The 12,123-nt window shown below is 45.4% G+C and overlaps 1 protein-coding gene across 5 annotated transcripts; it reads left to right on the top strand.

The window, feature by feature from the left end:
• The first annotated feature begins 340 nt into the window (after positions 1 to 340).
• On the top strand, positions 341 to 9,562 carry LOC119329521 (disease resistance protein RPM1-like). 5 transcript variants are annotated; one of them, XM_037602584.1, is made up of 8 exons: positions 341 to 498; positions 947 to 3,844; positions 3,991 to 4,112; positions 4,497 to 4,625; positions 4,707 to 4,894; positions 5,004 to 5,084; positions 8,714 to 9,102; positions 9,260 to 9,562. In XM_037602584.1, the coding sequence occupies exons 1-3, from the start codon at positions 383 to 385 to the stop codon at positions 4,025 to 4,027; spliced, it is 3,051 nt and encodes a 1,016-aa protein (XP_037458481.1). In that variant the 5' UTR covers positions 341 to 382; the 3' UTR covers positions 4,028 to 4,112; positions 4,497 to 4,625; positions 4,707 to 4,894; positions 5,004 to 5,084; positions 8,714 to 9,102; positions 9,260 to 9,562. The 5 variants fall into 5 exon arrangements, with proteins under 5 accessions (XP_037458481.1, XP_037458483.1, XP_037458482.1 ...); XM_037602586.1 differs by lacking the exons at positions 8,714 to 9,102; positions 9,260 to 9,562 and adding an exon at positions 5,198 to 5,444 and having other exon boundaries at positions 4,762 to 4,894; XM_037602585.1 differs by lacking the exons at positions 8,714 to 9,102; positions 9,260 to 9,562 and adding an exon at positions 5,198 to 5,444 and having other exon boundaries at positions 4,749 to 4,894.
• The last annotated feature ends 2,561 nt before the right edge of the window (positions 9,563 to 12,123 follow it).

Below are 12,123 nucleotides of genomic sequence, written 5' to 3'. Positions count from 1 at the left end.
TCAAGTCATGATGATTTGCTTGGCTCCCCGTAGTCTGGTCCACAGGGGCCACGATAATTCCAAAGAGCATTTTTCTTTGTGCCACGATAATTCCTTGAAAGAATTTCGAAACAAAATGTCACTAGGAACCAAATGCACATGGCGCCTGTATAGCTGTCCAAGCTCAATTTTTTCTTTGTCTTTTCTTGCGACAATTCCAAAGAGCATTAACTGCATTGGATAATGACGCTTCTATTATTGAAACAACTTGGTTCAGAGCAACGGCTCAGTCAACGAATCCGCTGCTATAAGAAGACCGCCAACTCCTACCGTGGCTTGTGAGCTAGCTGCAGATATTTTTTCTTCCAACTTGAACACGAGAAGGAGGAGGAACCGGCCGGAGATGGCGGGGACGGCGCTAAGCATGGCGAGGTCGATGCTGGGGGCCGCCATCAGCGTCGCCGCCTCTGCTGCTGCCAACGAGATGAGCTTGCTCATGGGCGTCAGGAAGGATATCTGGTATTTGTTTGAATCTTTATTTGCAGTGTGTATTTAAATCTGAGCGAGGAGTCATCTCACTGGTGAGATGAGAGGTTCTGTGTATCCACATCTCACTATGAAAATGAATTTCAAATATCCCAAATCTTTAACCGGAATGGCCAAACAAGTTTTTTTTAGCCATTAGTTGGCCAAACCGACTAGGACCTTAAATTTCGGAGACTGGAATAACTCTGTAAAAAGAACTAGCCTCGTTATGGGAACCTTTTGTTCACTCTACAAATGCATTCAACATAAACAACACCTTCCCTTTACTGTTACCATTACAAAATTAAGTGCATACATGGCTCGACTAAAATCTGTTTTAGCCGGTGCAGATTTCGCCAACAATTATTGTGCATGTTAAGAGTAGTAGAATTGCATTGGACACAATTTGAAGTTCCTTCTGAGCCTTTTTCCGGCTTGGCAGGTTTATCAAAGACGAGCTAGAGACGATGCAAACATTCCTGCTGGTCGCTGAAGGAATTAAGGAGAAAGACATGCTACTGAAGGTGTGGGCGAAGCAAGTAAGGGATACGTCCTACAATATTGAAGATTGTCTTGGTGAATTCATGGTGCATGTGGCAAGTCAAAGCTTGTCGCAAGAACTAATGAAGCTCAAAGATCGCCATCGAATCGCCATACAAATCCGTGATCTCAAATCAAGAATAGAAGATGTGAGCAGCAGGAACACACGCTACAATCTGATTGAGAAGAACCAAATTACTAGAGCCATTGATGAGAGGGATTCTTGCATGGAAGATATCCGCAACCACTCAGCTAGCAACATAGATGAAACCGAACTTGTGGGATTTTCCAAGCCCAAAGAAGAGGTAATAAAGCTTATAGATGTCCATGCCAGAAATGTTCTTGCTCAAGTAGTATGTGTGGTTGGCATGGGCGGTTTGGGTAAGACCACTCTTACAAATAAGGTTTATGAAAGTATGGATACCTTTTCATGTCGTGCTTGGATCACTGTTTCACAATCATTTGTCAGGATGGAGCTTCTCAAAGTTATGATCACACAACTTTTTGGCAAGGAAGCATTGAAGAAGAAACTTGAAGAGAAAGAAGTGCGAGTAGAGAACCTCGCCTGCTATCTCAGGGAAGGGCTACTTGAGAAGAGGTACTTAATTGTTCTTGATGATTTATGGAACATAGATGATTGGAAGTGGATCAAAAGTATTGCTCTTCCTACCAATAATAGCAAAGGTAGCTGGATAATCGTAACAACACGAGATGTTGGCTTAGCTAAGGAATGTAATTTGGAATCTTCGAGATCGGTTATCTACCACCATGAACCCCTACAAAGAGAAGATGCCATAAAATTGCTACTTATAAAGGCTAGGAAAAGTGAGGAAGACATGAAAAATGACGAGAACATGAGGGAAATAGTTACTAAGATAGTAAAGAAGTCTGGACGGTTACCACTAGCCATACTCACGATAGGAGGCATGCTAGCCACCAAAATGGTAACTGAGTGGCAAAATATTTATAACCAGCTCCCCTCAGAGATAGAGACCAATCAAAGTCTTGAAGCAATTAGGAGGATTGTTACTCTAAGTTACAACCACTTGCCATCTCATCTTAAGTCATGTTTCTTGTATTTAAGCATATTTCCTGAGGATTTTGAAATCAAGAGGAGGCGTCTAGTGGAAAGATGGATAGCCGAGGGGTTTGTTATCACCAAAAGTGGGATAACTGCTGAGGATCTTGGGAATAGTTACTTTAATGAACTAATCAATCGTAGCATGATTCAGCCATCAAGAGTGAACCTAGAAGGGATAGTGAAGAGCTGCCGAGTTCATGATATTGTCCGTGATGTCATGATCTCATTTTCTAGAGATGAAAATTTTTCATGCTCAACATGGGCTAATGTAACCGGCATAGGAGGAGACAACTTCCGCCATGTCGCATACCAGGGCAGTTGGTGCCCAAATAAAGGCTTGGACTGGAATCATGTCCGATCATTAACTGTGTTTGGTAAGAGACCCATGAAGCCGGCACCTTCACTTTGTTCGGCCAACTTCAGAATGCTTAGAGTATTTGATCTATGTGATGCACAATTTGATATCACACAAAAAGATATCAGCAATATAGGGTTACTACGTCATTTGAAATATGTTAATCTCAAGCTTCATGGAGGCTCATCGGTCTACGAGCTTCCAAGATCCATAGGGAAACTACAAGGCTTGCAGACTTTGGACATGACACATGGTAACATAACATCACTACCAACTGAGATTACTAAACTACAAAGCCTTCGTAGCCTCCGATGCAGCAACCAGGTTATCGATATACCTTTATACTTAGTTTACCCAGTGACCTGGTTCTTGTCCACATTCTGTATGCCTTTTATGTTCACTCCTTTAGTTAGTCCGGATATGCGTCCAGAAATTATGATGCTCATTCACATGGCCTGGACTGGTCGTTTGACCAACTCTAAAGGTGTGAGGGTGCCCAAAGGGATCAGCAACCTAAAGGAGTTAGAGATACTAGAGATTGTGAATATTGAACGGACAAGTAGGAAAGCAATTAAGGAGCTCGGGGAGCTTATAAAGCTCAGAAAGTTAAGTGTCACAGTAGGGGCAAGCAAGAAAAAGAGCAAGATACTCTGTGCATCCCTTGAGAAGCTCACTTCCCTCACGTGTCTTTGTATTCGTGTGGACGCTGCTTCTCCGAGAAGCGGTGAATCGCTTAAGTGGTTGCAGTCTATTTCCTCACCTCCCCCTCTCATGCGGAAGCTGAATTTGGTTGGAGACGTTGGGGAGATGCCTGAGTGGTTTGGAGATCTGGTAAATTTGGTGAAGATTCAGTTAAAGTTGAGCAATCTGAAGGATGGAGATAAAAGCATGAAACTACTAGGTGCACTGCCTAAGCTCATGCTTCTTCGTCTTCGTCGGCATTCTTATGTTGGGGAGAAACTGGTTTTCGGAGCAGAAACATTCCAAAGTCTCAGGAGACTTGATTTTTTGGGCCTGGAGCAACTGACAGAGTTGGTATTCGAGATGGGCACCTTGCCCCAGTTGGAAAAGATAGAAATCAGATGGTGCAGATTGGAATCAGGGATTATTGGTATCAAACTCCTTCCAATACTCAAGGAGATTTCACTTGGTTACAATGGTAAAGTAGCGAGGCTTGGTGCACTGCAACGTGAAGTGGACGCACACCCCAACCATCCCGTGCTGCGACTGAAGGAGTACCGGGGCCACCACGACCTGGGTGACGTTGCCTCCACTACAGCAGTACAAGTGCAAGAAGCGACGGAGGAGGATGACTCATCACTCCATAACGACCCTTCAGTAGCAGCACGGGATAAATGTGACAGGTCAGCTGGCTAGCTTATATCCCTTTTGTTCAGTACTACGGTAGTAGTTATCAAGTGAGATGCATGGTATGCAACTACTGTATGTCTTCCCGCAAAAAAAAACTACTGTATGTCTACTTACGCATCTTTTTGATTATCTCTAACAGCCATGATGATCTGCTGCACACGTACAATTCTTGCTGATGGTGCTCCCCGCATTCTAATTGGTGATGCCTATCCTGGAGCCGACATCGCAGAGTCTCCTTGCTGGCTTCCCCCCACCATGCTGGTATAGCTCAGCTCCCCCTCTGCTTTCGCCTCTTTCTCACTAAGTTGGTTACACTACATTACATTGGACTATTTCCTATTTTCAGCTAGACAAGTGTCTGTTTATGCTGCTATTTTCCTTGTGTTTGTATTCCATCCTGTCATTACCAGTTGTGTCTATATGCACTGACACATACTCCCTCCGTTCGAAATTACTCGTCGCAGAAATGGATATATCTAGAACTAAAATACATCTAGATGCATCCATACCTACGACAAGTAATTCGGAACGGAGGGAATACATGTTAAATCTAGTCTAAAAGATAGGCATTTGGACTCTCAATTAAAACGCTCCTGCTTTGTGTATGGAATCTGAAAAGCCTTCTTTTGTTACCAAACTTTGCAGAACAAATGAACAATAGACTTCCTGACCACCACGGGCAAAGCTAGAGCAACTCATGATGCAGCCTGACTTATGGTACACTGTTGATTGGTTCGAAATTTGCTAGAGCTTACTAGAGCCAACCGGAGAAAGGTAACCCCTGATGCTTCCTTGAGTGTACATGCTAGGAGGAATTAGTCTTCCTTCAGAATGGGATCATTTTTAAAATTTCAGGTATCTTGATATCTATGGGGCCGAGACATGATATTTGAGCAGGGTAACCCTGCAGCTGAAGCGAACAAACATCCTAGTGTTGGGAGCAAGACCGACTGAGTGATCAGAAGTGTAGTTTGGAAACGCCGGGATCCCATTCGCATGCGCATCTGAAGTTTTGAACTGTGAAGTGGTCATACTGATAACTGGTCAGTTCATCAACAGCTCTGTATATTGTTTTCATCTAGTTATTAAAATTACATTAGCCATGAAGTGATTAGGGGTACTGATACTGACTGACCTTTGTTGTCATATTAGTTCTTCCATACTTACAATGGGAGAAAGAGAGAGCTCCTCCTCGCTAGTGGTGGATGTGCAAATGTGGAGTGAGAGCGACAGGTCAGCTAAACCCCTTTCGTTCAGTAGCAATCGCTAGTTATCAACTATCCTATATACACTTAGGCCTTAGCACAACTGAGCCTGCTCATGCTCTCCCGTTGTTGTTGTAGCAGCCAAGAGGGACTTGGACTAGAATGATTTCTGCTCTCGTGGGTCTGACCGGCCCTTGACGTATCACTCTGCTCTTGTGGAATCTGGCCATTAATACCTAGTCTCTCTTGTATATGCCCCTCTTTCTTAACATTGGTCTAGCTGGAAGATGGTATGCATCGTGTGGTGACGCAACTTGCTTGTTAGAATAAATCCGAGGCTACCGTCGATCTACCGAGAATCAAGCAATCATACGAGGCACGACACCGAGATTGGTTAACGAGGTTCACCGATATGGCTACATTCCCGGGGCCTGACTACGGGCGCTCCTCCCCATGGTACCTCTACAATACCGCACCCCGGCCGCTCGGGCGCCGGCACACGCCGCCGGCTCCCCCGTGTGCCTATGCTATTATGTTGGCATATGTTACATCCTGTGTCTACCCCTGATATATATGAGAGGCCTAGGATATAAGTGTCCTATTTGGACACGACTCCATATCCTGTCTACACACCGTACGACTCCAAGTCCAACTGTAACCTAACTTGTACAATAATATTCGACACAACTCTAACAAACTCCACCTTGGTGAATATTCTCCACCACCTTGAATTCGTCCGTGCGTCGAACCTCCATGTACATTGGACTTGAGATACACCATGAGCACCGCTGTTACTCCCAGACTCCACATGAATCCACCTGCAACTGTAATCCCTTCTTGTCTTCTTCGCAGTCAACACTCGAGCAAATTAAGTTCCTCGTTACTCTATCTTGTGCTCCCAACTCCCGGAGTATCCGTTCAACACCATCACACACCGACCATTGTCTGCATGAAAGTGAACAACTCACATATTGAAAGCTGCATATAAGAGTTACCTGAACATCACCGCTCTTTCTTGACTGTCTGAAACCTGAAGGAATTTCACCGTTTCTCTGTGTCACCCTGAGTCAAATTTACAGTTGTCTCACCCTTCTTCTGGATAGCCTCTGACATGTCCCATAGCTATAGCACTCCGCCTCCTTCTGTACTTGTCATCCGCACTTTGCCATGTGCACTGAACACCACAAAATATACGGCCATGTATTCCCTCAGCTTTTTGTCAATTTCAGACTCTCCGTCACTTTCTCAGATTCCCCATGGTCAACTCGTGTCCATCAACCGGCACCGATAGACCCAGTCACCAACTTGAATCTAGTACTCGTCAACACTGCTTCAGCACCCCCTGCACAATTTGTCTGACCACATGTCTGACCACCAGTGCCTTGGCCTGTCGCTGTGTCCCGTGCTTACCGCACGCCTCGCCGCTATCACCGTGTCGAGGCTTTGTTGTCCTGGCCGAGTCTCCCGGGTAGCTAGCCCCCACTTTCTCAACTCCCACTGCAGAGAACCATCGATCATCACCGACCGATGTCGAGTATCACGCCTCCATCAGACCACTGGCGCCCAGTCCGATCCACGTGTCTCTCGCTATCCCGTTGAAATAGGCTTCGACTCTCCATGCATTTACGCCGTAGCCCCTCCATCAGCACAGAGTGAAGTCGTCCATCAGACTCCAGCTCCACCTTCAACATGACTCCATGTAGCTGGCCATGCTACCCTCGCGCCCCGTCGACTTCAAGCACTCATGTGTATACTGACTTGAATCAACCCTGCGCCACAGTCTTATCGAATCCGCACAAGCCCTCAGACCTGCACCACGTGTCTCCACGCCCCAGAAGTCGGCCACCATCAGCATCACGCTCCTATGTCGTCGTCGCTGAAATCACCGTCGTCTTCTGCTTTGACCAACATCCACGTCAGTCCATCAGACTATCCAGTCTGATCCAGCCGAAATTATCCGACTGCAACCATGCTTCACCCCACGCCATATCTGCCCCGCACATCTCCGTGCATTGCTTTGACGCCCTGTGTATGCATGATTCCACAACGCGCTCCAGACTCCTTCAAGTTTTATATGCACGTCGTCCATCCTTGAATTATGTCCCGGCCACCTTGACATCTCATGTGTTCCCATCAAGCCACCACAATGTGTGCTGTGGTAACCACATCCAGTCATGTGCAAAATCAGCCTCACGCGAACCTGCTCCAATTGCTTCACTGCGTTTCGTCTTTGACCACGCACGTAACAAACTTGTGCATGTGTTTCATGCCAAAAGCTTTGGATCCTTGTGCGTGTCTGCTCCTCTCGGGACTTTCAAGACCTTTTTTCCGAACAAATCTCTTATACTGCATGTGTCACAAACCTGGCCTGCACGTGTCCTTCCGAACCACCGACGCCTAGCACACTTCGGCCCCGCGTACGTCCGGCTGCAACCTGTACGAACTCCACCGCCTGCAGCCCATGCACCAAAGTCCTTCCTTGCACAGCCAAGGTCGTCATAGCACACCTAGGCCACGCTTCGAGTTATTTTTTTCTGTATGTGCCTTGGTCTTTGCACGCAACCCTATCCTCCTGTGCGATGGGCCTTTGGGCCGCCTGCCAACCGCGCTAGATGCGCCTTCGGCCGTGCTGCTGCTGAACTGAGTAGGCTGCTGCCCTAGCCGCCGCTGAAACAAATCAATACGCAGGCACCACCGCCGTCGCCACGTGCGACCATGCAGCTGCCCACGTGGCTTGCCCAGACTGACTTTCGTGTGCGTGCGCCACCGCTTGGTCCAACACGATGCAATCTCGGAGTGCATTGCTCACTTTATCTGCTACTTTTGATCGCTTTCATCTGGCCGAACGAATCCCGATCCTCGTCGATGTCGCAAAACAATCTCCCCGGCAACATGCACTTTCCGCACCGGCGCCGATTTTCACATCGACCCGATCATCAGTCCGCCGCCGATTTTCACATCGACTCGATCAATCCTTCGACTCTCCTCCTCCAGATCAACAATTCCCGCCTCATCGAACCTTGCTCATGATACCACTTGTTAGAATAAATCTGAGGCTACCGTCGATCTACCGAGGATCAAGCAATCATACGAGGCACGGCACCGAGATTTGTTAACGAGGTTCACCGATATGGCTACATTCCCGGGCCTGACTACGGGCGCTCCTCCCCATGATACCTCTACAATACCGCACTCCGGCCGCTCGGGCGCCGGCACACGCCGCCGGCTCCCCCGCGTGCCTGTGCTATTATGTTGGCATATGTTACATCATGTGTCTACCCCCGATATATATGAGAGGCCTAGGATATAAGTGTCCTACTTGAACACCACTCCATATCCTGTCTACACACCGTACGACTTCAAGTCCAACTGTAACCTAACTTATACAATAATATTCGACACAACTCTAACACCGCGCAGGCACAACATGCATTTTTTTTTAATCAACGCACTGTCACAAATGCAAGATGGCTGCTTGAATCGGCCTGATGTGTGTTCAGTGCTTTTCTACAGATGAAGCTTCCAGCTGGTATGTTGGTTCTCTTTCTGTAAGAATTACAATGCCAGAAAGTGGTAGACTTCCGTAAAAGTGCAATAATGATAATGATATATGTGTAATCTTTCCGCTATAAATGATGCCTGCTTGGTATTCAACAGTGGCAATGCAATCTTTCAAGCTTCAGCAAGCAGAAGTGGAGCAAGTGTTGTCTAGAGGGGACAAGAGGAGGAGCGGCGTGATATCTGACATGTCGACAACGGCGGGTCTCAGTTGCATGGAGTAGAAGGGTCTCGCCGGTGGGCGTGCGATGATGGACGAGCACAGGATGGTGGCGTTGTCTGGCGTCGTGGTGGCGTCGACGACGGCCAGACCGGGCAAGGTACATGCAACAGTACAACACTAAATATGGATTGGTGGCAAGTGGCTGCGGCGGCCTCATACCTGGCAGGCGTCCTAATTGAGGAGTGCGCCGGACTGCTGGGTGCCCTATACCCGGCAGGCGTCCTGGTTGGGAGCTCAGGTCTCAGATCTTATGTTTGGCTACAAGGTCTGTTTGGTATTAGGCACAGACTATCAGCATCCCTTCATCAACTGGATAGGAGTAGCGATAGACGTTGACTAGACGGTGGCTTTAGTCTTAATTTTGTATGACTTTGTAAGGTCTTGTGTGAATAATTAATAAAGTGGCTGCATATATCGTCCAGATGCAAAGGCCGGGAGTCCTTCTCCATTTCTAAAAAAAAGAGCAAGCAGAAGTGGAGCTGGTGTTGCAAATTATCTGCAACTTTAATGTTGAGCTCACACATAGGCGATGGACCAAGCTCAGACCGAGTTCCCAAGCGGGTGTTGTATCAGCTTTTCACCATGGGGTTGATGAACGTGAAGTCAAATCATTCCTACTTTCATGAACTTTAATAGCTTCTAACCCCAGGAATCCTGTACTCTGTTCATGTCGAGAGAAGTACAGCATGACCAACCTTCTACTGAGTATATTCTCTGTTTGTTTCTTCCCCTGTATTTGTACTCTGCTTTGTAAGTGGAGTGTGTATGCAAAGCTACTGGCAAACTGAATTCACTACTCGTGTATGCATGCTATGGGTGCTACATCTTCCAGGCTATGAATATATGATACTCCTATTAACTTTGCGGTTTCAGTTTTCAGTTGGAGAAATTAACTTCTCTGTATTCTTATGCAAATTAACACCTCTACTTTGCAAATTCGCCATTTCTTATGTCGATCATTTGATAGACAACCAATTGGCACTGCCATCCAGCTACGCAACTTCGATGCCTCGGCGCGGAACGCTGGTCACATGCGCTAAATTGATTGCTGCCCTCACCAATCCTAACCCGTGATCGCAGCCCAGTGCCGTCGGTGCGATGGGCTTGGTTTCGCTTGGTGGCCCGAGTCCCCATTTGTGCTAAAAAATAGTTATTCCCGATTCAAACTTTGTTTCTGCTATGAACACTAAATTCCCCTCGAAAAGGAAAAATGAACAGTCAATCATCACTTCCTGAAATGCGCCTAAATTCATTAGACTTCTCGAGGATCCGTTCAGGTCCTAAAATCCGTATACGGTCCTTTGTATGTTTCCAGGTACGTAGAGCATTGATGTGGCCATAGTGCTCCTTCAGCGTGCCATACGAAGACGATCACATGTACTTTGTCTGCAATTTTTTCGTTTTTTGCGGCATTTTCTTGAGGAATCAATCGCAACAGAGGAAAGCAACTGCACGCCAACTGGGCTTCGGCGCCTATGCACCGGAAGACGGCGGGGGCTACGAGCCGCAGCGGGGAGCATGAGCAATGGCATGTCTAGACTCAGTAGACGCATAAATAAGTTGATATATAGGTTATGGATTGAAAATGAGTTGATTAGGGTCCATGCTTTTTGCGAGCATGACGTACCTGCACAACTTGTCCCGATTATGAAGGAATGAAATAAAATAAGTTTACGCAATGAAAGAAAATTCCATGCCTCACTCAATCTAGCTCCAGATATCATTTTTCTTTGCGAAAACTAAGGGCATCTCCAATGCCAACCCTTAAAACAGACAAACTATTTGCTCGCGGACTGGTTGGGACTCGTCTGTGGACAGTGATACGGTAGTTGGTCCTCAAACCCTGTTTCATAAACGTTTGCCCCTGTTTTTTTATCTTAAGTTCGCAAAACTCAAAACAATACCATATCGAATCTTCGAGGGGTGAAAATATTAAAATGCGACAGTAGTTCAAATATAAATATTACAAACCAACTAAGTTTCAAAATAAAATAGATCAAACCTAAATTCAACTCGCATATATAGTTCACACATGTCAAAAATGTCCGTGACATTACTAAATATTTTATACAATGCAAAAACTGTTTCGTGCCATTAAAAAAATGTTCAACTTATATTTTAAAAAATTTAGCATTTATTAAAAAAATCAGAAACAAATAGTAAAAAATGTTTTGCATGTATTCAAATTTTTTTTCAAAAACAAGGATAAAAATATCATCTATTCAAAAAAATACTCAACATTTATCAAAAAATGTTACACATGTATAAGAAAAATATACATTGTGTGCTGAAAAAATAGACATGTGTTTAAAAAAAATAGAAACGAAAAAATCAGTAAACAAAAGAAAAAAAGAAAACCAATACAGAAAACAAAATAGAAAGAACAGGAAAGGAAAAAAAGCAAAAAAAAGTGAAACACAGAAAACAGAAAAAAATGCAAGAAAAACCAGACGTGACATTGCCAGGTGCCACCTTTTTTTTTTGCAGCCGCAAAGCCAGACCGCTATGTTGCTAACAAAAACTGTTTCCCAAAAAACATGTTGTTTGGTCTATTTCTTGATGTGTCCATTCACAAAATGTTGTTTTAATTTGGTGATGTTTTTGCAATAGTCTACCATAATTTTCGCAAAAGATTGAATTACTTTGAAATGCTTTTTGTGGGTATATATTTATCTAGTTACAATAGCCAATTTTTTGCAAAGGTACAACCGAGCTTTCTCCTTTTTCCGTGTTCCCACCTCTATACAAGATGCTACGGAACAACAAGTGGGCATGTGCCTGTGGACTCTTGTGCCTGAAAAGTGATGAGGTAGAGTCGTAGATGAAAAAGATGTTGAAGAGCACATACGCCGTAAGGCACACCTACAAGTTTGGGGCAGCCAAAATTATGTGCCAGGAAAAAAAATACTATATCACGGATGGAACACTCAAGTGTTCAGATTGTAAGGTGATCTCACATGTCTCCTTTTGTCAAGTTGAGAAACTTGATTACCTAACGGAGAACATGAAGCATAACCCAACCATGGAACTTGAGCAGCAATAATTATACCTTTCTCTAGTTTCTCTGTTAACATCTAAACCTAGCATAAGATAAACATAAACAAAAATCAGTTTCGTTCAGTTTTTCCATTCGCCAAGTCAAACCCTATCCCCTCCCCCGCCACCACCCGTGAGGTGTCCAGGAGGGCTCCAGATCTCCGCCGCCGCAGCCTCCCATCCTCCCTCCTCCACCCTCGCCACCGCCAAAAGGGCGCGTCCGGGTGAAACACGGTCGTCACTGGCGGTG

Source organism: Triticum dicoccoides, chromosome 7A (assembly GCF_002162155.2).
Source record: "Triticum dicoccoides isolate Atlit2015 ecotype Zavitan chromosome 7A, WEW_v2.0, whole genome shotgun sequence".
Taxonomy (NCBI): domain Eukaryota; kingdom Viridiplantae; phylum Streptophyta; class Magnoliopsida; order Poales; family Poaceae; genus Triticum; species Triticum dicoccoides.
The sequence above is the reverse complement of the archived record's forward strand: the minus strand, read 5'-3'. Positions and strand labels throughout refer to the sequence as shown.